The sequence below is a fragment of the Labrus mixtus genome, unplaced genomic scaffold (assembly GCF_963584025.1).
Source record: "Labrus mixtus unplaced genomic scaffold, fLabMix1.1 SCAFFOLD_88, whole genome shotgun sequence".
NCBI lineage: Eukaryota > Metazoa > Chordata > Actinopteri > Labriformes > Labridae > Labrus > Labrus mixtus.
In genome coordinates, this window is record NW_026870249.1 from 2,501 (window position 1) to 26,082 (window position 23,582).

Genomic DNA, 23,582 nt, shown 5'->3' on the forward strand with positions numbered 1-23,582 from the left:
AGGCAAAGACGTTACACAAATGGCTGCCATTTTGGAATCAATGCTTTATTTCCATGTTGAGTTTGTGAATATTGAAGACAAACCAAAATGAACGGACAAAACAGAGAGCAATTACAGAGAGGAAATAAGCAGGCAAGTGAAAATGTTGGGAACTGATCAGAAACTTAAGAACTGTGTGCCATCACACTACATATCCATTTGAGGAAAAAACAAATGACTCAAATTGTCCAGCTCGTTCAATTAAGCACACAAGTCGTACATCTAATAAATGTAGTGCCAAATGTAGCATTTGCCATTGTGTAGATTTAGTTGAAGAAAATGGTTATATTTCAGAAAAAAGTTCTCTCAAATGGATATGTAATATACAAATGACCTTATTGATTCAAAAGATTAGTATCTAGCTCTTACTGTCTTAAGATGAATTAAAAACGAAAAGTTTGGAAATGGCAAGTCTGTCGTACCCCCTTTTGAAAAAACATTCATACGTCCTGCTGATATTAAGGCTGACACTCCAGCAAACAAGGCCCAGGAAAATTAAAAAACACAACCTGGTTTGGTTGAACCAATCGATAGTGAACCAATCAATAATGACTGTTGATATGCAAAATTAAAATATTTAGCAGCACAGTTGGCTTCAACAAACAAAGAGGGTAACACATTGACTTATACAACCTTCTTTTTAACCTATTTTTCATATTTGACATGCACTTCTGACATAATTAAAATGAATGGTTGTCTTTTTTACCTGTAGAACAGATCGCTAGCATTGTTAGCATTCAGCATTAAAACCAAGGCTTCAAATAACATTGATTTTGTCATCTTAAGAATTTGCACAATTACATACAAAATAGATGATATTGTAATTAAAAAAAAAAACCTCCAGAACTGAACATCAGGTGGTTAAAGCTTGGTTCTCAGATGCAGTGAATATATCCAAATGTAATTAAAAATGTGTATTGGTGTCAATCTTAAATACAACGCGTACAAGCTGAGCTAGCAAAGCATGAAAACTTTCATTTGACAATAAATAATAGAATATACTTAATCAAATGATTTGTCCCATCACAATTTACAATATATCAACAAACAATCATACTGCAACTCAACATCATGAAGAAAATGTAGAAAAAGAAGAAAAATAACGGGCACTTCAGAATTTCAATGCACACAGTGGAACACAATCAAACGGCGAGATATGAAGTTAAAAGTAAGAAGTAAACTACAACATGTTTACTGAGAGGACTCAAAGGTTTTTTTAAATACACTGAACAACAGAATTTAAACTTCTGTAAGGATGCCACTTCCTTTATGACAAGGATCTGTCAGTCTAGTTGATGTTTTCTGTGTAGCAATAATAAAAATAAAGGGGTAAAACTGATGAAAACGAATGATTGATGGAAATGCTTTGCAGAACTATCACAACATTTTGCTTTTGTGATTTCTAAATGCTTTGTAAATTTAACACCTGTCCCTTTACACTGATCAACTTTACTGTAAGTTTTGGTAAGTGCTGAAGAACTGTTGAAGTCCATAGAGATATGTTTGATGTCACACATTCACATAACACAGAGGCATGCTTCTCGAACGCAGACGCATTATTATTTCATGGGTGATGACGGATTTTTAAAAACATTGTAGAATTTCCTTTGCTTGCTTTAAGCTGACGAGATGAAACGTAAAATGTTGCTGGTTCCATTAATTGATTTGAACATTTGACATGATATTATTAAAAGTATTCTCACAAATATAGGATACACTTGCCACAGATTTGTCAGGAAAAATTAAGTTACACTCAAACCAAGCACAGGTAAACGACACTGCTCATTAAAGCGACTGTGTCAACCAACCAATGGATCATTCAAACAATCACAGACAGGAAGTCTTTTTAAATGATGAATCTGTTGCCAAAGACTTGTAAAGAATACTAGCATATGGCAAGAAACAAATTAAACATTCAATTTTCAGAGAGTCCTAATATCCAACAATGTACAACAGGCTAAAAGTGGCCTAATCTGTCTGACAATGGTTTTTAAGGCCATCTTTGAGGGATACTGAACCACACAGGTAACGGAAATCTGGCATGCATCGGAGGCCCTTTCATAGTTTGCTTGAAAAGGTTTGCAGTTAAGTGCTTTGCTTAAGGGCCCCTTGAATAGTTCTGATGGTCGGTAAGTATTGTTAACTTTCGAAAGTTAGAGTTGTGGTGTTCAGATGTAATCATTGGTACAAAAGGGAAATCTTGGGTAACAATCGGGAGTTACAGAGGATGTCAAGAAGAAGACCACTTTTAGCACAGTTGCCATTATATTGTCTTAAACAAACAATATTAGAAGGCAGAACATTAGCAAACTTAAATTCCAATCCATTCTCTGCAAAATATACACACTGATTCATTCATGCCTTTGATCAATCTCAATCCCGTTATCCATAATTCACCTCATTGTGGGTTTAAGACCGTGGTTGTTTCCAAAGATGTTTTACTCCTCCCCTTCTGTAACCTTTTTTGTTCATCCTGTCTTTAAAGCCATTTTTATCCAGTTCTCTATTTCTCTACCGATGCCAAACTTGGAGAGAGAGGGACTTGTGGAAATTGACATCTTCAATCAGTTGTTGCATATCTGGTCTTCCTCCAGCATTGCATCAGTCTTTCATCCTTTTCAGTAATAATTGATGAATTTGCATGAGGGCAGCATTAAGCGTTCTAACGATAGACCATCATCTTCCAGTTTTCCCTGAACAGCTCCTCTATTCAGATTTTAAGGTAAGTGTGCTTCAGAGCCCAGTCTTTATCATCCAGTATCCCAGTTTGATTGTTTCAGAATCATCATGATGTCAACCTGATTTTTTTCTCCATTTTGGTATAGTGATGTAATTATGGCTGGTCCTTCTTCTTTGTTATCGTTTATTTTCTACCCAATCCTCCTTTACTTTCTTACACACAGCAGTAGAGTTTCATGCAACAATTCTTAGAATTGGACGTCATGCACCTTATCGCTCCACTCCATCAACTGCTTCCCCTGTCCGTCTCTCCTCCATTGGCTTTACACCTCCATCCCAGCCTCCATCATTGTAGGTAGCGGTAGACTTTGAAGCAGTGGTTACCAGAGTCAGCCACTACCACATGTCCATCTGAGGTCAGAGCCAGACCTTGGGGTCCATAAAGAGGGTCTGCTGACGTGTTGATGTAGGACAGAAAGGAGCCACTGCCATCAAACACCTGGAAAGGATTGTTAAAAGATAGACAATATATAACCTAAAAACTTCCAACAACAGTAAGGAAAACTTAGAATAGTTATACCTGTATTCTGCTGTTGCCCCAGTCAGCTACAATGATGTTCCCATTATTGTCCACAGCTACACCAGTGGGAGCATTGAATTGGCCATTTCCCTCACCGTTAGATCCAAATTTCAACACCAGTTCTCCCTCTGGGGTGAAGACCTGACCATGACAGAAAAATAAATACATAACATTCAAGCGTCCTGATAAGAGGCCTTGAACAAGGAAAAATATATTGGGGGGTAACATTCAATCAGCACGTCCTTACCTTGACAGAGTGGTTATGGAAGTCAGTCACAATGATCTCATTGTTCTTGTTTACTGCTGCAAAATGTGGACCTTCAGGACAAGAACACATAATCGACAAAAACAGGCTTTTAGTACTTCAGCCAAACGTTCTGTTGGTTTCAACACTTACTGTTCCCTCCATCTGAAACCTCAACTGCTCTCAGTGCTTACTTTTCAAGTGGTCCTTTAACTTCTGACAAAACAAGGGCTTCAACAAACATTTAACTACTTTCTGAGATGATGGATAAGATGACACTTTAAACACTGTAAGAATAAGTTTTATAAGATTTTATCAACATTTTGGTTTTAAAACATAGAGGAGGGTTAAAGGGTGGGAGAGCTTGTGCCAATGTGTTCTCCCTGTACCTTGACACCCTGCTTGTGCCTTTGGGGGCTGGTATGCTGGGTGTCATTATTATTTGCCACCATGCTCTATATTACAATCCACCCTGCATGCTGCATGCTGCAGAATGCATGAATACCATCCAGGTGACTCATTGTTATAAATTTAAATTGTTCAGTCCAGCTTTGCTTTTATTTGCAGTTGTGTTTGGACCTGTCAGAAACATTTTCAGATAGCTTGCTCATTCATCCAGCTGTCATCTCGCCTTTTGCTTGGGCAGAGTGCAGCACACACCCATTAAATCTCGTTGTTGGTTTGATTGTGTGGACAGTGGAGTTGAAATTTTATGTAGTTGTGGATTGTGTGTGTGTGTGTTTATGAAAGAACACCTTCACTGCTCTGTCGCCCTAGCAAAATCAATTCCCAAACAATTTGACCTATTAGTTCTTAACATCAAACTATCAAATAACTACTCAATGTCAGTGGCTAGTTGTTATTGCCCTCCTTCAGCACCAGTCTGTACTCTAACAGCCATAAGCAGCGCCCTGGCCCCCTTTACCAGATCAGAACAAGTTTTATTAGGCGATCTCAACTGGGACATGCTCACCTGACCTGACAAAGTCTCACTGCAATTTGACACCCTAAATCTCCATCAAATCATATTCCTCCCTACCAGATATGACCCCAAAAACTTGGAAAAGCCACATTGATCAATGTCGTTTTCACAAACTACCCACATATGTACCAGTCTGGTGTGTTGTGCAATGATATTAGCGATCACTGTTTCATTGCATGTATTTGAACTAACTGCTCTGTTAAACAGCCTGTCTCGATCAGTCAAAAACAAATCCTCAAAAACGTCAACACTCAAGCCTTTCTACATGACCTAGCCAATGTGAAATAGTCTAGAATCAGCCTGATCCCCTCTGTAAATGATGCATGGAGTCTGTTTTATGACTTTCTCAGTGCTGTTGTCAACAGACATGCTCCAGTGAAGAAAATAAGAATAAAAAACAGAATAAGTCCCCGGTTTGACAGTAAACTGTCTGTGTTACTTCAACAAAAAACGCTGCCTGCCGTAAGGCACGGCTATCAAAATCCCCCACAGACTGCCTGGCATTCAGGCAATTTAGGAATAAGGCTGTACAAGCTGTTCGGAAGACCAAAGCCAATTATTTTAAAGACAAATTCTACCATTGCGGTTCTGACACCCAACATTTCTGGAAACCGGTGAGAGAGCTTGAAAAAAAAAACCCTACTCAGCTACCTTTGTCACTTCAAGTGGACAATATCATAGTGTCTGATAAGGAGCACATGGTCAACATCTTTAACCAGCACTTCATTAAATCTGGGTTTATTACTGAGTCTGCCAGCCCCCCCTGCCAGGCCAGTAGTTCTTCTCCCCAAAACCCACCCAACAACTCTCTCTTAGCTCTGCACCCTAACCCCCCGAACCACGACTCCCCCACCAGGCACCCTGCTCCAGTACACAGCTTCACTTTACAGGCTGTCTCGGAGGACAAGGTCCTGGATGAACTGCTTAGGCTGGAACCCAAAAAGCCAGCATGGGTCTGATGAGCTAGATCCTTTCTTCTTGAAGATTGCGGCCCTCATCAATGCAGCTACCATTGCTGACCTGTTTAACCTGTCCCTCCAAAAAGCTGAATTCCCACATGCTTGGAAAGCAGCAGTGGTGCATCCCCTTTTTAAGGGAGGGGAACAGGCTGATCCTAACTGTTACAGGCCAATCTCAATACTGCCCTGTCTATCTAAAGTGTTGGAGAAATTTGTCAATAAGCAACTAACTAGTTATATGGAAATGCACAATATCCTGTCTGATGCTCAATGTGGTTTCCGACCTGGTTATGGCTGTGTAACTGCTACCCTGTCAGTCCTGAATGAAATAACCTCTGCATTAGACACAAAACAACTGTGCAGCAATCTTCATTGACCTGGCAAAGGCATTCGACACTGTTGATCACTCTGTCCTCACCGGCAGACTGGGCAGCATCCGGGTCTCAGGGCACTCACTGGCCTGGTTTTCAAACTACCTCACTAATAGGGAGCAACGGGTGAAAACTGAACATCTCCTCTCACAGCCACTTCCTGTCACTAAGGATGTACCACAGGGTTCGATCCTATCCCACACTGTCTTCTCCATCTATATTAATGATATCCCCAAATCTGTCACAGACTCATCCATCCACCTCTATGCCAATGATACAGTTCTTTATGGCGTTGGTCCTTCCCCAGATATAGTACTCACATCACTACAAGTTAGCTTCAACAAGATCCAGCGGGCCTTCATCTCCCTAAACCTCATGCATAACACCAGAAACCCCCCCCCCCCCCCCCCCCCCAGGCCAAGACATCAAGCCTTGATGGGGCTGTCCTAGACCGAATCACAGAATACAAATATTTAGGTATCTGGCTAGACAGCACCTTGTCTTACTCACACCATATCAACAGGTTACAGTCAAAGGTCAAATCCAAACTTGGTTTCCTGTACATAATGCGCTCCACCCTCACTCCCTCTGCCAAACTAATTCTGGTCCAAATGACAATACTCCCAATGTTAGACTACGGTGACGTAATATATAGATCAGCATGCAAAGCCTCACTCCATAAACTTGACGTTCTCTATCACTCCACCATCCGGTTTGTCACCACAAGGCTTTCAACACTCACCGCTGCACCCTATATTCCTCTGTCAACTGGCCATCCTTACACACCCGTCGTAAAATGCACTGGTTTATTCTAACAAAACCCTTCTTGGTCTTCTGCTGGCTCATTACTGTCTCTCCCATGCATGTTGTCTTTTAGATGTTTACCTCTCTGTGTATTGCATGTGTATGTCCACATCTAGGGTGGTTGTTCTATGGGCTGTGCTGCTGTTGTGAGTGTATGTAAGGAGGATACGTTGTACATGTGATGACTGAGTTTTGCCTTCCTTATGGCTGGTATGTTTGGATATATCCTTTTAACTTTTTATTGTGCTGTGACTGTTATGAATGCTGTTGGCTGTTGGATAGCTTTTAACTGTGCTGTCTGTCCTTTTAACATTGACCTTTCTTTTCAGCCCCACCCCAGCACGACTCTTTATATGAACCTTCATTACTATTGAAATGGTACCTGAGCTTTGGTCTATCAAATATTCAAGATGAAATGTTCCTACCTATCTCTTACATGTTTTTTAAGTTGTTCACTGGGCAGTCTGTTTCATTGAAGGATATCTACCTGCAAATTGTTTGTCACCATTGCCTCGACTTCCAAACTTGGTGATGAGCTTGCCAGTCATCTGGAAGATGAAGACAGTGCATGCCTTGTTGTCAACAACTATCACATTTCCATTCAGGTCTATGGTCACACCCTTTGGCCCCATGAGTCTCCCAGAGCCAAGCTTTGCCTGATAGAAACCACACACAACACACGAGGAGAATTAGACATAAGAAAACAATATAATTTAGATATTTGTTGTTATGGTAAGTTAAGTATAAAAGAAATAAAATCCTTGTAAAATGTATAGTACAATTTACACAATGTATTCAAAACTGTAACCCTAGATCCTTTGACAGCTAAATGTCACATCTGTACACCTACCTTGAACTTTCCTTCACAGGAGAAGATGCTGACCCATTTGTTGTCATAGTCAGCAATGATGATGTCACCACTGGGGTGCACAGCTACCCCTGTAGGACGTTGTAGTTGCCCCGGTGATCGTCCCCTCACCCCAAAACGGCTCTTGAATTCCCCCTCATTTGCAAAAATCTGAAACAAAGAGACAACTGTGAGGACATTGATGTATATAATGCATACCATCAATTTTAACACATTCCAAGTCAGTTCTCAGACTTCTGGAAAAAACTGGCTATACCTGAACACACTGATTGTTGCTGTCAGCAATCAGGATCCTGCCAGTGGAAGAGGCAGCCACTCCTTGAAGATTAGTGAACTCTCCTTTGTTCCTCCCCTTTGTTCCTGGATAGAACAAGAAAATGTATTTCAATCATTTTTGTTTGTTTTTGTTCTGGCACTAACCCTAACCCACAGTTCCCAGCGTCTTTTGATCAACAGGAAGTAAAATGTTGTGAGGAAATCTTTGAGTGTTTTTGGTTGCATCATGGCCCATGTCTTTACCATTTTTTGTCATTCTTGTAATACAATTAAAGCCTATAGCTGCATTAAAAAGTAATAGTTTCTGTTTGCTTTTTCAAAATGTTAAAAGTAGAGAAGCATTGCGGGCAGCCAGACTGAACCTGTCCTTGGATACAACATTTATTAGCTCTGATAATTGAATTAGCATTAGCTTTAGTATCAGTAATGTCAAAGTAATGTCTCACCAATCCTGAAGATAAGGTCGTCCTCAATGGGGTTCTGGGTTTTGCGTCTTGGGGTGCCCAGGGCGCTGCTGGCCCTCTTGGAACCTTTCTTCTTCTGGCCGGGGGACTTTCCTCGTCGTTTTGCCCCCTCAGAGGAGCCCGTGGATGGGGTTGCGTAGGCAGCTGAGTTCGTTGCAGTGGTGGTGGAGGGGGACACCTGGTGGGACATGAAGCAATGAAAAATACATGACTTTAAAGCATGAATTTAGGATTTCTGGTTGGTGTATTCTGACCTAAAAATGACGAGACCATACTTTGGGTCAGGGGTGTTCTGAACAATCATATTTGTTTCAATACTTCAATGGTATCAATATATCTAACACTTATTGTCCTAAGCATATTTCCTCAGTTATCTCATTTTTAATTTACACTTATAATGAACTGGTTTGTTTAAAGTGTGCCGTGGACTAAGATGACAGTTGAGGCTGTGCAAGACAGTTGTTTTGTTTTCACCTTTGTTTAAAATATTTTACATACAGCTGATTTCACCAACCCCCACACTCTCCACTCACCTCGACTTCAGCCTCAAATGCGCCGCTGACTGTCAGTTTGAAGGGGCTTCCTTTGATGTGTTGGTCATACAGACGAAGAGCCAACGAAAAGTTACCCTCCTTTGGCACTATGTACACAAACTCATAGGTTCCATTCTTGTGGTCCACTATTTCACCGTCCACTATGCTTCCATCAGGGGTGAACACCTGGATAAACACAAGGATTATTTGATGTCATTTTGGTGTGTTTTACCACATTTTACTTGAATGTGGGCGTAAGGCTAACCTCCGCTGACAGGATTGCATTGCCACTCTTACAGGCTCCACCTGACTTGTCTCTTGTCACTATGGTAACAGAGGAAGGATGTCCCACAATGCACTGCTCCAGGCCTGCACCCATGGCTTCACTCTGGCTTGCCACGGCACTGATGATGAGCAGATGACAAGTCATTAAAATGTTAGTAAACACAAAAGTCTTTTTAGCAGGGGCCTAATTATTTTTTAACTGTACAACCTGGTTGTAACGATGGTCCCTAAGTTGTGTATAGACTTCCTTAACCCGTCAGTCTCCATTATCAGATCCAGCTGATCGTTCTCCTCTGGCTGACATGGTAGCCCGAGTCCGGCAAGCTCCCGAAGATTCTCTTGCAGTTCCCGTTCCACCTGATGGCTTGCCACACATGCCTCCCCAGCCAGAGCCTCTTCCGTCTGAGTACTAGAGGCCATGATGTCACCTTCCCCCCGGACAAGGCTATCAACCTGGGCCTGGAGGACCTGGAGACAGATATGAGGAGAGTTTCTTTTACTTTTAAAGAAGTTTTTGAAAAACATAATTAATTGCTCAGCTAAGATTATTCAGCTCACGAATTCAGAATAACACCACAATATAAATTACAGCCAAGTCTTTCTGATATTTAGGATGTATGTACCTTCTGTTTGAGTCCATATGTGACCTCCAGCTCCATCAGCAAAACACTCTTCCGGACATCCAGCTGCTTGTGCAGATCCTCAAAGCTGGACTGGATGTCCTCTTCGATGGAAGCTCTCTGATTTGTCAGCTGCTGAAGAATCTCTTTAATGAAGGAGAGGGCGTCTGAAATCTGAGGCAGCCTGTATAGACACATATGAGGTGAAAGACTGGAATACAGCTGAGGAAAGAGCCTGTTACATCCCTTTGTACAAGTGTCAGCATTATTAATTCTTCACCACCATCAAAAAGGTCCCAGCAGGGACACTATGTTGTCCTGTGGGGCAGATGAAATAAACCTGTTTGCAGTGAGGCTTATGAAACATTTGATTGTAATTTATTTTTTAGGAATTTAAATGTTTCCATCTGGGCTTTGCATCCCCATGGATTTTGTGAATGCAAGGCTTATGTGAATTTGTCTGCATCTGTATGTGGGATTGCATAACAATCTAGGGGCAATCTTATTCTCATCAAAATCAATCTGCTCTTTTTTTCCATGTTGCTCAACAATTGAGTAATTCCCTGCCTTTCCACCAGATGTCAGCATCTCCTTTTCACTTCTTGAATGTTTTCCCGTGAGGTATCTATGTCCTGTAATATCTGTGCAGCTGTAAGCAGGTGGATGGTTACTAAATTCATTAACTTAACAACAATTTTTGTGATGTTTTCTACTTCTTTGTTTTCACAGTTAAAGTGAAATGTTGTAATGTTTAGTCTAAAACATGTACTTCACCTTTCCAGTACCTACCACACTGTATCATTTTACAAAGTAAGACAAATACTTTGAAATGAGAAGTCTGTGTCCTTGTGACTTTGGGGGGTAAGGGTTCATTGGTCATGTGGCAATGAAACCCTGCAAAAAAGCCATCACATTGACTTAACAGTTTTTGTACAATGCCCAATAAGGACAATTTAAAACATAGATTTCTACCTGCTCTGGATAGTCCCCAGGCTCTCCTGCAGGCTGCTCCGGTGCTGCTCCAGGGCATGGCTGAGGGGTACTTTAGGGTGCTCTACATGGTCCCCTACACAGTCCTCACACAGCGCACACTCACATGCTGAACAGTAGTGGTCTGCCACCTGCGGATGGTAAGTGGAAAGGTGTAACAGAGCTTGTAATTCTGTTTGTAAACAGGGGAGGTAGGTATAGAAAAGTGTCTGGGTCTTTGAAAAATGGGTTAGCTGGAGGTTTTCTAGGATTTTCCGTGTGTTGTGTTGCATAAAAAGGACTAGAAGGTGGCAGTTTAGGTGCGTGAGATTATCTTGCCTAGGCATTAACATCCAGCCTTCCCCGAGAAGTCTTTTCACAGTGAGGTGTGTGCATTATAGAGATGTTATCACCACACATTTATTAGAGGGAAATGGAAACACAGATTGGTGAGCCCTTTTGAAGTCACTTTCCTACCTTCCCCGAATGTTGTGGGCAGGCATTTTTGCCGGGTGGAGCCTCCAGGACGGTGCACTCCTCACTGCTGCTATCTGGGGAGTGTTGGTGGGCCTCCATCTGCGAGCGCCAGCCAGCTGGGGTTGAACCTCCAAACACACCCCTTATGCCACAGTGTAGCCAGGAGAGGGGGCTTGTTCAGATACAAGGGTTTTTTTTATGTCTTTGTCTCACAATTCATTCCATTATGCATCAGAGAGGACGGTGAAAATCATTCACATTAACTTCTTAAGAGTATTTGAAACTGATGGATTTTAGGCGAGGCATGGCTTTTGTTGTGAAAATTGGATGCATTTCTGTAGACATATGGAGGGCCAAGACATTCAGACACACCCTTTTCTGGAGCTTGCAATCACAATTAGAGGGTCGTAACCCCTTCCTGCAAGACTTTTCCACACAACACCCAGGAAAGAGTGCTGAAGATCAGATTTAGATTTGTTTTTCTGTTATTTTAGTGTACAATCCACTACTGACTTCTGAATGGTTTAATAAGGGGCAAGACATCCAGAACTCCCAATATTCCCATTTAAAATGCCTTTCGTCATCAAGATGTTTCTTGTTCCCAGAGCAGCATGTCCCTTAAAACAACAAAATCCGTCCTCTTCAGGTCTGATGTAGGGAAACGCAACAGACTTTGATGTTGATGTAATTCTCAGAGGATCCAAACTGAGAGCAGCCTCCATCCCCAGTGCCCTGGAGGGGGGGGGGACAAGACAATGATGAGGATTGAGTTAGAAAAAAAGATACAAATTAGACAGTTGTTGGTAAGAAGTCTTCTAATTCTTTGCTGTCCTTGATTGTACCCTTTCAACTTGATTGTTAGGAATGAACTCAAGACCACCATAAGCAAGATCAAGTCATGACCAAGAACGAAGTATATCAAAACCAAGACCAGACCAAGGTTTTCAGTGATTGAGACCAAAATCACACATGTACCAATCTCAAGTACAACAAGTGAATTGGTGAAGGATTCATAGATTAAGAAGCAATGTATTTGAAGAGTTGTTTTAATAATTATATAGGAAATGTGCATCTTGGACTGATTTTAGTTTTTTCTGTGATCTTCCTGAGAGCTCTAGCCAACACTGGACCCAAACACACAAACAGTCTGTTATCCTCACTATAGGAATGCCCATATGTTCCCTCCAGGTGGTTCATCAGATCACTGAAAACCCCTGATAACCCTCCAGATGGTATAGTCCGTAGTAAGAACATGTCAGCAGTACCAGGAGCAGATGGTTCAATCCACAGTTGGGGGAAGGACGGTTGTGCAGCAGGTAGGACCAACAGAGGAGAAGGTAGCAATAAAGATCTTCTAGGAGCAGTAATGTAGGTCACACGAATGTCTTCAAAGTGATGGAAAGAGAGAGCGAGAAAGAGAGAGAGAGAGGGGTGAGGCAGTGGTTACCATGGTACCAGACTGCCTAGGGAGGGGATGAGGATGAAATACAACAAAAAGTGAAGCAGTCACGGTCCCTTTCCTCAAATCCTAAATTTAAGCATCTGTGCGCTTCGAAGAGCAGAATTGATCACAGCACTATTCACTATGGTAAATGTCCCAGTTCATGAGTGACACAGACGTGATGATACAGAATCAGTATTAACATCAACTCATTGAAACGTGTTCTTACTCCCAACTCCCAAATACAGCAGCTTAGTCTGTGGCCCTAAAGTTCAAAATATGATGTCCCCATTAACGTCACCTTCTAACATGCAAGGCTCCGTGGTCAAGTTAGTTAAATATGCAACACAGTTTTGAAAATAAATGAATCAGGCTAACGGAAACAAATGAGCAACCACAAGGAACAATTTCTAAATAAAGTTTGCTGACAAACATTCACATATGACTAAGAAACACAGAGGGTATCCAGACGTCAAGCGTCGGTCTCAGTGGGTCCTCCCTGCTAAAATAAAGGATCAATACAAATAATAAAAACATTTTATAATTCTCAGATCTTTCTCTGTTGCTATGGGAGAAGTTTCCTCATCCTCTGCCCCCCTCACATGCGGTGTTCCCCAGGGTTCAATTCACGGCCCATTATTATTTTCCTTATGCATGTTTCCTTTGGGTCACATTATTTGCTAAACAATATTAATTTCCATTTTTATGAAGATGACACCAAACAATACGTCCCTCTAACCAGTCGGCTCTAACCACCCTAGCTTGTGAACCATTTAGGAATCATAATTCAGCTCTGTGAATAATGAACCGTACACCTCTAGTTTTAATGGAATGCCTTTTACAGAGTAAACTAATGATGATTACATTACACTAAATGTGTTCTTCCTCTCATGAGATGCTTTTATATTTTCGTTCCCGTTGTTCTTCTTTCCGTCTCACTTCCTTTCTTTTGTGTTGTTTTGTTGTCTGTCTACGTTTCATGTGTGTCTGCCTACATTTTCAACACGTCTGTGTGTAAAATAAAAACTGGAGTTTCTTATGAATAATGTATAAAGGGGGAGGGAGCCGCCTGTGATCTTCTATATAATCCTATTTTAACAGCTACGACCTTCCTGATACCAAAGTCGTCTTACGCGAACAAATACATATTTAATGTCCGTCTAGACTCACAGATGTCGCTGGTCTCCTGTTCCTCTCATATCTTCTGCTTTTTGTCTCTAATAAAAAATAAACACATAATTTAATTTATACCAACTGCTAACGACATGTTACACAAAAAACATGCAGACACAACGGATAAACCCCCACCCTCATTCAAGGAGTCCCTGCAGTGAAACCGCTGCAGAGGATTATGTGTGTGTGTGTGTGTGTGTGTGTGTGTGTGTGTGTGTGTGTGTGTGTGTGTGTGTGTCTCCGGGCCTTGTGACACTGGTGACTCTCTGTAACTGTCACTTATGGAGAGACAAATTAACCCTTTCTTTCTTTCTTTTTTTCTTGTTTGCCAAGAACACAGATGACTGATGACTGTTAAGATGTCCACCACATGGCAACCTGCATGAGCATCGACTCTAGAGAGGGGGGGTCGGGGGCAGACAGCTCTCTATGATGTTTTGAAATTGTTGTGTCTTTGTGGTTGTGTGTCTTTGTGGTGGTTGTGTCTTAGTGGTGGTTGTGTGTCTTTCTGGTTGTGTGTCTTTGTAGTTGTGTGTCTTTGTAGTGGTTGTGTGTCTTTGTGGTGGTTGGGTGTCTTTGTGGTTGTGTGTCTTTGTGGTTGTGTGTCTTTGTAGTGGTTGTGTGTCTTTGTGGTGGTTGTGTCTTTGTGGTTGTGTGTCTTTGTGGTTGTGTGTCTTTGTGGTGGTTGTGTGTCTTAGTGGTGGTTGTGTCTTAGTGGTGGTTGTGTGTCTTTGTGGTTGTGTGTCTTTGTGGTTGTGTGTCTTTGTAGTGGTTGTGTGTCTTTGTGGTGGTTGTGTCTTTGTGGTTGTGTGTCTTTGTGGTTGTGTGTCTTTGTGGTGGTTGTGTGTCTTAGTGGTGGTTGTGTGTCTTTGTGGTTGTGTGTCTTTGTGGTTGTGTGTCTTTGTAGTGGTTGTGTGTCTTTGTGGTGGTTGTGTCTTTGTGGTTGTGTGTCTGTGGTTGTGTGTCTTTGTGGTGGTTGTGTGTCTTAGTGGTGGTTGTGTGTCTTTGTGGTTGTGTGTCTTTGTTGTTGTTGTGTGTCTTATTGGTGGTTGTGTGTCTTTGTGGTTGTGTCTTAGTGGTGGTTGTGTGTCTTAGTGGTTGTTAGTCTTATTGGTGGTTTTGTGTCTTAGTGGTGGTTGTGTCTTAGTAGTGGTTGTATGTCTTTGTAGTGGTTGTGTGTCTTAGTGGTGGTTTTGTGTCTTAGTGGTGGTTGTGTCTTAGTAGTGGTTGTGTCTTAGTAGTGGTTGTGTGTCGTAGTGGTTGTGTGTCTTAGTGGTTGTGTGTCTTAGTGGTGGTTGTGTGTCTTAGTGGTGGTTGTGTGTCTTAGTGGTGGTTGTGTGTCTTAGTGGTTGTTAGTCTTATTGGTGGTTTTGTGTCTTAGTGGTGGTTGTGTCTTAGTAGTGGTTGTATGTCTTTGTAGTGGTTGTGTGTCTTAGTGGTGGTTTTGTGTCTTAGTGGTGGTTGTGTGTCTTTGTGGTGGTTGTGTGTCTTAGTGGTGGTTGTGTGTCTTTGTGGTTGTGTCTTTGTGGTGGTTGTGTGTCTTTGTGGTTGTGTCTTAGTGGTGTTTGTGTGTCTTTGTGGTGGTTGTGTGTCTTCGTGGTGGTTGTGTGTCTTAGTGGTTGTGTGTCTTAGTGGTGGTTGTGTGTCTTAGTGGTGGTTGTGTGTCTTAGTGGTGGTTGTGTGTCTTTGTGGTTGTGTCTTTGTGGTGGTTGTGTGTCTTTGTGGTTGTGTCTTAGTGGTGGTTGTGTGTCTTTGTGGTTGTGTCTTAGTGGTGTTTGTGTGTATTTGTGGTTGTGTCTTAGTGGTGTTTGTGTGTATTTGTGGTTGTGTGTCTTTGTGGTGTTTGTGTGTCTTAGTGGTTTTGTGTGTCTTAGTGGTGGTTGTGTGTCTTTGTAGTTGTGTCTTAGTGGTGGTTGTGTCTTTGTGGTTGTGTGTCTTAGTGGTGGTTGTGTGTATTTGTGGTTGTGTGTCTTTGTGGTAGTTGTGTGTCTTTGTGGTTGTGTTTTTGTGGTGGTTGTGTGTTTTTGTGGTTGTGTCTTTGTGGTGGTTGTGTGTCTTTGGGGTTGTGTCTTTGTGGTGGTTGTGTGTCTTTGTGGTTGTGTCTTTGTGGTGGTTGTGTGTCTTTGTGGTTGTGTCTTTGTGGTGGTTGTGTGTCTTTGTGGTTGTGTTTTTGTGGTGGTTGTGTGTTTTTGTGGTTGTGTCTGAGTCTCAGTCGGTCTTCTTCAGAGTCCATGTAGTTGTTTCCATCGGTTTGGTTACTTTGTGTTGTAGGACTTGAGTCCTGGACTTGGACTACAGTCAGACCCAAGCCGTGATTTTGAGGACTCGTCACAGGACTTGGACTAGAGCTCTTACTGCATTTGGACTCAGAAGATGAAGAGGACTCAGACTGATAAAGACTGTGGTTATGTTTTTGTTAGGGTACCACTGCTTTGGTGAGGATTCTTTAAAGCGTTTAGAAGATGTTAAGAGAGATCTTGGAGGATCCAGGGAGGAGAGACTGAGGACATGCTGAAGGCCTCAGTGGAAACCTGAATGACGAGCCTGACCAGCACCTCCATCTGTGCCACTTCATTAACGCTCTGTTTATATTTGTGGTAGTTTGGAGTCGACATGAAGTCATTAAATCAGCTCTTCAACTGAAACGTAAATGAATGAAACCGTCCTGGTTAATACGTCGCTCAGCCTTCTCCTGTCTGCTCCAAATGTAATCCATCAGAGCTGTGAAGACCAGAGTGGAACAGAAGTGACGTACCTGCTGTTACTGTTAGCACTCAGGATGCTAATGTTCAGCACATACAGGCCTGATGACACACACACCCACACACACACACACACACATACTTGTATTTGCTCTACAGCTGAGGTGGCATTCTGACATTTATCCTCCACCCTTCATCCTGCAATCTGTCCATCCTCTCTCTCTCAGATGCTACAGATGCTGCTGTCATCTCCAGCATTCCTCCATCCGTCCTCCGTCCATCCACCCATCTGTCCTCTCTCAGCCCTCCACCCTAAAAACACAGATCCAGCACTCACCATGTCCTCCTCAGACGCAGCCCCCGGTCAGTGTGACTGTTTCTGTTTTCCAGCCTGGAGCCACGGCGTCATGATAGCGTCTTGTTTGCTCCCTCTCTCTCTCTCCTCTCCTCTCTGCTGTGTGTCTGTGGGAGTGGGAGTGGGAGGGGGAGGATATCATCGTCACGGCAACACCAGCAGCTTGCAGCAGCACCAGCTTGAAGGGGGGAGGGGGAGTGGTGGTGAGCCTCGTTGCAGCATCGACCAATAAGGAGCAAGATGAGGGAGAGATAAGAGAGTTGATTGGTTCATCAGTCTGTCAGTTAGAAGATAGAGGGCGTACAATTCTCTCTCTCTCTCTCTCTCTCTCTCTATCTGACACAGCGCCGCATGTTTATTCTAAGAAGGACATTTTATTTATTTTTATTTACGATTTTTTCAGAAAACAGTTTCACACAAACAACCAGCAGCCAAACACACAAACTCAAATAACAAATTTAAACATCAAACGTCTCTTTACATTGTCCACAAACACATCAGGAAGAACATCTGCAGCCGGATGTGTCCACCTCCAAGTCCCATAGAATCCTCCAATCAGAGAAGCTTGTTGAGTTTCAGCTCTTTTTGTGATCCGTTCACAGAAAAGGAAGCAGCAGACTAAAATGATACATCATCATTGTTGTTGATTATTTTAACTTAAATAAAAAGAGTTGTTTTTTTCATTGATCAGATTTATTAAAATATTTAAAAGCCATAAAAAGGACTGAGGTCATTTACACATTATTATGATTGTTTTTATTTTTATTAACTCTCATATTGATTTATCTTCATTTTAAATTTCTGATTAAAATGTTCATTAGTTTGTTCATTTTTGTATTTACTACTTTTTATTATTCTGTTGTTTTTGTTGTTTTTAATTTTTTTAATTTGTTTTAGATCACTTTACTTTTTTTTACTCTAAAATAATAAAGTATAATATAAATAACTATTTTCAAATCATTAATAAACCTTTGAATTAAAAAATATTAATTTAATAAATTAAATATAATTATATTTATAATAAAGTTAAATTTAGAATTAATAACATTAAAGAGGATTAGAAAGTGTTAGTGTACTAAGTGTGCAAACAGTTCAGCCTCTGGTCCAGCAGGTGGCGGTATGGCGCTGTGTAGACAGTTCAGCCTTTGGTCCAGCAGGTGGCGGTATGGCGCTGTGTAGACAGTTCAGCCTCCGGTCCAGAAGGTGGCGGTATGGCGGTGTGTAGATAGTTCAGCCTCCGGTCCAGAAGGTGGCGGTATGGCGCTGTGTAGACAGTTCAGCCTCCGGTCCAGAAGGTGGCGGTATGGCGCTGTGTAGACAGTTCAGCCTCCGGTCCAGAAGGTGGCGGTATGGCACTGTGTATCAGCTCGTGTTGAGATAAAAAGAAGAGAAAGCGCATGCGTGAGGAGAAGCGGGAGAGTCAGAGTACCAGGAGTAGCAGAAGGAGCTCTGAATTTCTGGTAATTTAAAGATTTCTTGACTTTAAACTTTGAAATAAAAGACTTTATTGATGAATGACTTGATGAAGAGTCCTATGTGACCGGATGTGACCGTTAATGATGAGTTATTTCAGCCGATGGTCGTAGATTGATCCAACATGCTGAGACAGTGGAGAGCAACAGGCTGTTTGAAAAAGCAGATTAAAGAGGTTAAAATGTTTAAAAATGTTTAAAAATGAAGGATGGTGATTTAGTAAAAAATGATTTCCTGCAGAAGAACTCGAACACGTGATATTTCTTTTATTCATTAAGCTCAATGTGATTTAAAACTCAGTCCTGAGGGAGATTAAAACGAGATGAATAAAATATAAAACCTTTTAAAGTGTTTGAAGCATCAGATGTTAATATCTCTCTTCATCAGATGTTAATCTCTCTTCATCAGATGTTAATCTCTCTTCATCAGATGTTAATCTCTCGCTCTTATCAGATGTTAATATCTCTCTTCATCAGATGTTAATCTCTCTCTTCATCAGATGTTAATCTCTCTTCATCAGATGTTAATATCTCTTCATCAGATGTTAATCTCTCTCTTCATCAGATGTTAATATCTCTCTCTTCATCAGATGTTAATATCTCTCTCTTATCAGATGTTAATCTCTCTCTTCATCAGATGTTAATATCTCTCTCTTCATCAGATGTTAATATCTCCATCTCTCTCTTCATCAGATGTTAATATCTCTCTCTTCATCAGATGTTAATCTCTCTCTCTTCATCAGATGTTAATCTCTCTCTTCATCAGATGTTAATCTCTCTCTCTTCATCAGATGTTAATCTCTCTCTCTTCATCAGATGTTAATCTCTCTCTTCATCAGATGTTAATATCTCTCTCTTCATCAGATGTTAATCTCTCTCTCTTCATCAGATGTTAATCTCTCTCTCTTCATCAGATGTTAATATCTCTCTTCATCAGATGTTAATATCTCTCTCTTATCAGATGTTAATCTCTCTCTTCATCAGATGTTAATCTCTGTCTTCATCAGATGTTAATATCTCTCTCTTCATCAGATGTTAATCTCTCTCTCTTCATCAGATGTTAATCTCTCTCTTCATCAGATGTTAATATATCTCTCTTCATCAGATGTTAATATCTCTCTTCATCAGATGTTAATCTCTGTCTCTTCATCAGATGTTAATATCTCTCTTCATCAGATGTTAATCTCTCTCTTCATCAGATGTTAATATCTCTCTCTTCATCAGATGTTAATATCTCTCTCTTCATCAGATGTTAATATATCTCTCTTCATCAGATGTTAATATCTCTCTTCATCAGATGTTAATCTCTCTCTCTTCATCAGATGTTAATATCTCTCTCTTCATCAGATGTTAATATATCTCTCTTCATCAGATGTTAATATCTCTCTTCATCAGATGTTAATCTCTCTCTTACACACTTTATTTAAAAACACATTACTGAACATTTCTTCTTCAGGTCTCACATGTTAATTCATCGGTGGAGAACGCCGCCTCTGACGATGCTGACCTTCAGGGACACCGTAGAGAGATTAATCTTTCTTCTTCTGGCTGACTTTAAGTCGTCGGGGTCCGTACACCTGGACACAGGTGAGTTTTAACATTCACCTGCAGATTTCATCGATGATTATAAAAACTTAAAGACAGAGTCAGTAGAAATGTTTGTAAACGTGGCCCCTCCTCCTGGGCTCATCGCCCCCAGAAGCCCCGCCCCCTGCAGGACGTAGTGTGTACGTTTACTGCTTGTAGTTACACTGCACGCTAGCTCAAGCTAACCGCCGGTGTTTGTCACCTTCCTGTCCAACAGGAAGTAGACCAACTCCACGTCCACGGGTAAAAGACAACACAAGGTTCACCCTCATTTTAGAACGAGCTTAATCCTCTTGGTGTTTCTCCTCACTCTCATTATATTTTCTCTTCTTTGCTGCTACGTCCTTGTCCGTCATATTCACTGAATTGTAGCCACTCCTAAACTCACCTGCTGCGCTGTCATCGACTGGAGGAAACACACCAGCTCCGCCCAGAAACATCCCGAGTCAACCGTCACAAAGCAGAACAGTAAAATCCAGTGAGAGGACAGAGTCTCTGCAGACACAGTCACCACCTCACATGTATGGAGGCCCAGAAGGGACAATGGAGCAGCTTCACTTAAGGAGAAGTCTGTCTTTTATTTTGAAGGAACCATGATACTGACTCTATCTTTAAGTTTATAACAAACATAAATTAATTTGAGTGGAGTTGTTCACATCAAGTCAAATAATTTGTGTAATTTGTAATTTGTTTTCCTGCCCTCTGTTCGCTGTGATGAAGCTTCTTCCTGCCATTCGTAGTTTCCACCAGAGGTCAGAACGACCAGAGACGGTCCAAACCTTCCTTGGATGTCTGAGCGAAAGAGAAGCCGTCTATAAGTCTAAAATAATGTGTGCTTTAAGAAGTGACTTTATCTGCGTCTCTGTTCCAGGCTGAACCTCTCTGTGGACTTGTGAAAGCCTGCTGCAGGGGTACGTATAGATCATTTGATTTCTGACACTTTGGGTTAGAAGTTCTTCTGTGTGAAGATGTTTATCAAACCGTGTGAAGTGTCCGCCCTGTCGCTGTGATGAAGCTTCTTCCTGCCATTCGTAGTTTCCACCAGAGGTCAAAACGACCAGAGACGGTCCAAACCTTCCTTGGATGTCTGAGCGACTTAACAGAAGTTAAGATTGATCGTTGTTGTGATGTATTGACGTTTGAAACTTTCCATAATTTCACCTACAGTTTGGAAGAACCTGTCGGCCATGTTTCTTAGCTTCTGTCCAGTCAAAGAAGAAATCAGCTGTTGGTGTTTCCTGGTGAGTGACGCTTCTTTTAACTTCAGTGTTTCCCACACACAGACGATACCTGGACGGGCCGCCCAAAATATATTCACTTCCACCTGGATATATTTCCAGAGAGTCCCCCCTCCCATTGATGCACTGTTTGAGGTGGAACATCTCGTGTGAAAACAGAAGCTTCTGTTTTAATGTTTTCCTGCAGCTGTTCACTGCAGAGCAAACTCGCTGCTGTTTGTATTTATCTGTTATTCAGTCATTAAAGGGTTAATCGTCTCTTCCTCTGTGACGCTGCCTCATTTTAAAAAGAGTCTAACTCACAGACAGGGGGCGCTAACAGCCACACAGAGTGAAGAAATGGTCGTTGGCGGTAAATGCGCCACAGTATTTAGAGCACTTCCACCTCTGTATGCCTTCAAAATAAAAGCTCAATATGGCTCTGACATTATTAATGAGCAGGGGTTAAATCAGTCCAGGCTGTCAGTGGCTCCATCCTGCAGAGCATTTGCTCGTTGGCGCCTGAACAATCCCAGGTACAGCGTCCTTCTGTGGGAAACACTGACTACTGATTTAAAATGTGGCTGTTGTGATCGACCACGCTCTGTTCGCTGTGATGAAGCTTCTTCCTGCCATTCGTAGTTTCCACCAGAGGTCAAAACGACCAGAGATGGTCCAAACCTTCCTTGGATGTCTGAGCGAAAGAGAAGCCGTCTATAAGTCTAAAATAATGTGTGCTTTAAGAAGTGACTTTATCTGCGTCTCTGTTCCAGGCTGAACCTCTCTGTGGACTCTGTGGACTTGTGAAAGCCTGCTGCAGGGGTACGTATAGATCATTTGATTTCTGACACTTTGGGTTAGAAGTTCTTCTGTGTGAAGATGTTTATCAAACCGTGTGAAGTGTCCGCCCTGTCGCTGTGATGAAGCTTCTTCCTGCCATTCGTAGTGTCCACCAGAGGTCAAAACGACCAGAGACGGTCCAAACCTTCCTTGGATGTCTGAGCGACTTTGATTAAACTTTAATTTCTACTTGAGTTTTAAGTTCAGTCAGTTAATGTTTGTTTTCTGTTCCTCAGGTCTTCGATGAACATGATCCTGCGCTTCTTTGTTTTCAGCTCGTATTTGCTTGGACAAAGTTTTCTGTGGGTCATCGTGTCTCGCCTCAGGATCAACGACCCCCCCCCCCCCAATAAAAATTAAATCAGCTTTTATTTAATCAACATTTGTACAGTTTGGATCTTGGAACAAAATAAAAATGTTTCAAAAGTGTTTCACAGACTTTCGTAGGACTGTTGGTCTCTGTTTAGGGTCCGGACTTGTCTGTAGGACTGTCCTGTGACCTCTCCTCGGTCTAAAGCGTCCTCGGTTCCCCTGAAAGCTTCTTTATAAATAGTAAAAGATGTGAGGCGTGAACTTTGATTTCAGAATGTTTTGAGTTCACAGTAAAGAAAAGTTCAGACTGATGTGTGTTGTGTCTGTGTGTATATATTCTGTATTTAGATGAGTGGTGTGTGTGTGTGTGTGTGTATATATATATAGTATTTAGATGAGTGGTGTGTGTGTGTATATATATATAGTATTTAGATGAGTGGTGTGTGTGTGTATATATATATAGTATTTAAATGAGTGGTGTGTATATGTATATATATAGATAGTATTTAGATGAGTGGTGTGTGTGTGTATATATATATATATAGTATTTAGATGAGTGGTGTGTGTGTGTATATAGATAGTATTTAGATGAGTGGTGTGTATATATATATATATTCTGTATTTAGATGAGTGGTGTGTATATATATATATAGTATTTAGATGAGTGGTGTGTATATATATATATATTCTGTATTTAGATGAGTGGTGTGTGTGTGTATATATATATAGTATTTAGATGAGTGGTGTGTATATATATATATAGTATTTAGATGAGTGGTGTGTGTGTGTGTGTATATATATATAGTATTTAGATGAGTGGTGTGTGTGTGTATATATATATAGTATTTAGATGAGTGGTGTGTATATGTATATATATAGATAGTATTTAGATGAGTGGTGTGTATATATATATATATAGTATTTAGATGAGTGGTGTGTGTGTATATATATATAGTATTTAGATGAGTGGTGTGTATATATATATATATTCTGTATTTAGATGAGTGGTGTGTGTGTGTATATATATATAGTATTTAGATGAGTGGTGTGTATATATATATATAGTATTTAGATGAGTGGTGTGTGTGTGTATATATATATAGTATTTAGATGAGTGGTGTGTGTATATATATATATATTCTGTATTTAGATGAGTGGTGTGTGTGTGTATATATATAGTATTTAGATGAGTGGTGTGTATATATATATATAGTATTTAGATGAGTGGTGTGTGTGTGTGTGTATATATATATAGTATTTAGATGAGTGGTGTGTATATATATATATAGTATTTAGATGAGTGGTGTGTGTGTGTGTGTATATATATATATAG

The 23,582-nt window shown here is 41.0% G+C and overlaps 1 protein-coding gene, 1 long non-coding RNA gene and 3 other non-coding genes across 9 annotated transcripts; 3 read left to right on the plus strand and 2 right to left on the minus strand.

The window, feature by feature from the left end:
- Positions 1 to 24: 24 nt before the first annotated feature.
- Positions 25 to 16,937, minus strand: LOC132967166 (tripartite motif-containing protein 2-like). 5 transcript variants are annotated; one of them, XM_061034025.1, is made up of 16 exons: positions 16,804 to 16,937; positions 13,762 to 13,808; positions 12,416 to 12,535; positions 11,151 to 11,882; positions 10,677 to 10,825; positions 9,708 to 9,888; positions 9,293 to 9,552; positions 9,065 to 9,203; positions 8,800 to 8,985; positions 8,249 to 8,444; positions 7,783 to 7,886; positions 7,509 to 7,676; positions 7,146 to 7,314; positions 3,546 to 3,616; positions 3,299 to 3,439; positions 25 to 3,217 (listed from the first exon to the last, which is right to left on the minus strand). In XM_061034025.1, exons 4-16 carry the CDS (start codon positions 11,247 to 11,249, stop codon positions 3,065 to 3,067), a joined length of 2,016 nt encoding a protein of 671 aa, XP_060890008.1. In that variant the 5' UTR covers positions 11,250 to 11,882; positions 12,416 to 12,535; positions 13,762 to 13,808; positions 16,804 to 16,937; the 3' UTR covers positions 25 to 3,064. The 5 variants fall into 5 exon arrangements, with proteins under 5 accessions (XP_060890008.1, XP_060890006.1, XP_060890010.1 ...); XM_061034023.1 differs by lacking the exon at positions 13,762 to 13,808; XM_061034027.1 differs by lacking the exons at positions 12,416 to 12,535; positions 13,762 to 13,808 and having other exon boundaries at positions 11,151 to 11,292.
- A 252-nt stretch (positions 16,938 to 17,189) lies between these two features.
- LOC132967168 (uncharacterized) lies at positions 17,190 to 18,443 on the minus strand. Its single transcript, XR_009670645.1, has 2 exons — positions 18,341 to 18,443; positions 17,190 to 18,130 (listed from the first exon to the last, which is right to left on the minus strand). It is a non-coding gene; the product is annotated as an uncharacterized LOC132967168 (long non-coding RNA).
- A 2,143-nt stretch (positions 18,444 to 20,586) lies between these two features.
- On the plus strand, positions 20,587 to 20,680 carry LOC132967177 (small nucleolar RNA SNORD14). The gene has a single exon (XR_009670647.1). It is a non-coding gene; the product is annotated as a small nucleolar RNA SNORD14 (small nucleolar RNA).
- A 201-nt stretch (positions 20,681 to 20,881) lies between these two features.
- LOC132967178 (small nucleolar RNA SNORD14) lies at positions 20,882 to 20,975 on the plus strand. The gene has a single exon (XR_009670648.1). It is a non-coding gene; the product is annotated as a small nucleolar RNA SNORD14 (small nucleolar RNA).
- A 730-nt stretch (positions 20,976 to 21,705) lies between these two features.
- Positions 21,706 to 21,799, plus strand: LOC132967176 (small nucleolar RNA SNORD14). Its single transcript, XR_009670646.1, has one exon. It is a non-coding gene; the product is annotated as a small nucleolar RNA SNORD14 (small nucleolar RNA).
- The last annotated feature ends 1,783 nt before the right edge of the window (positions 21,800 to 23,582 follow it).

Bases quoted from the DNA above. Each gene is read 5' to 3' on its own strand.
- LOC132967166 (XM_061034027.1), bottom strand. From the start codon at position 11,249: ATGGAGGCCCACCAACACTCCCCAGATAGCAGCAGTGAGGAGTGCACC. The intron at 8,986-9,064 runs GTTAGCCTTACG...GTGTTTATCCAG, and splicing joins ATGCAATCCTGTCAGCGGAG to GTGTTCACCCCTGATGGAAG. The intron at 3,440-3,545 runs GTAAGGACGTGC...TGTCATGGTCAG, and splicing joins TCCATAACCACTCTGTCAAG to GTCTTCACCCCAGAGGGAGA.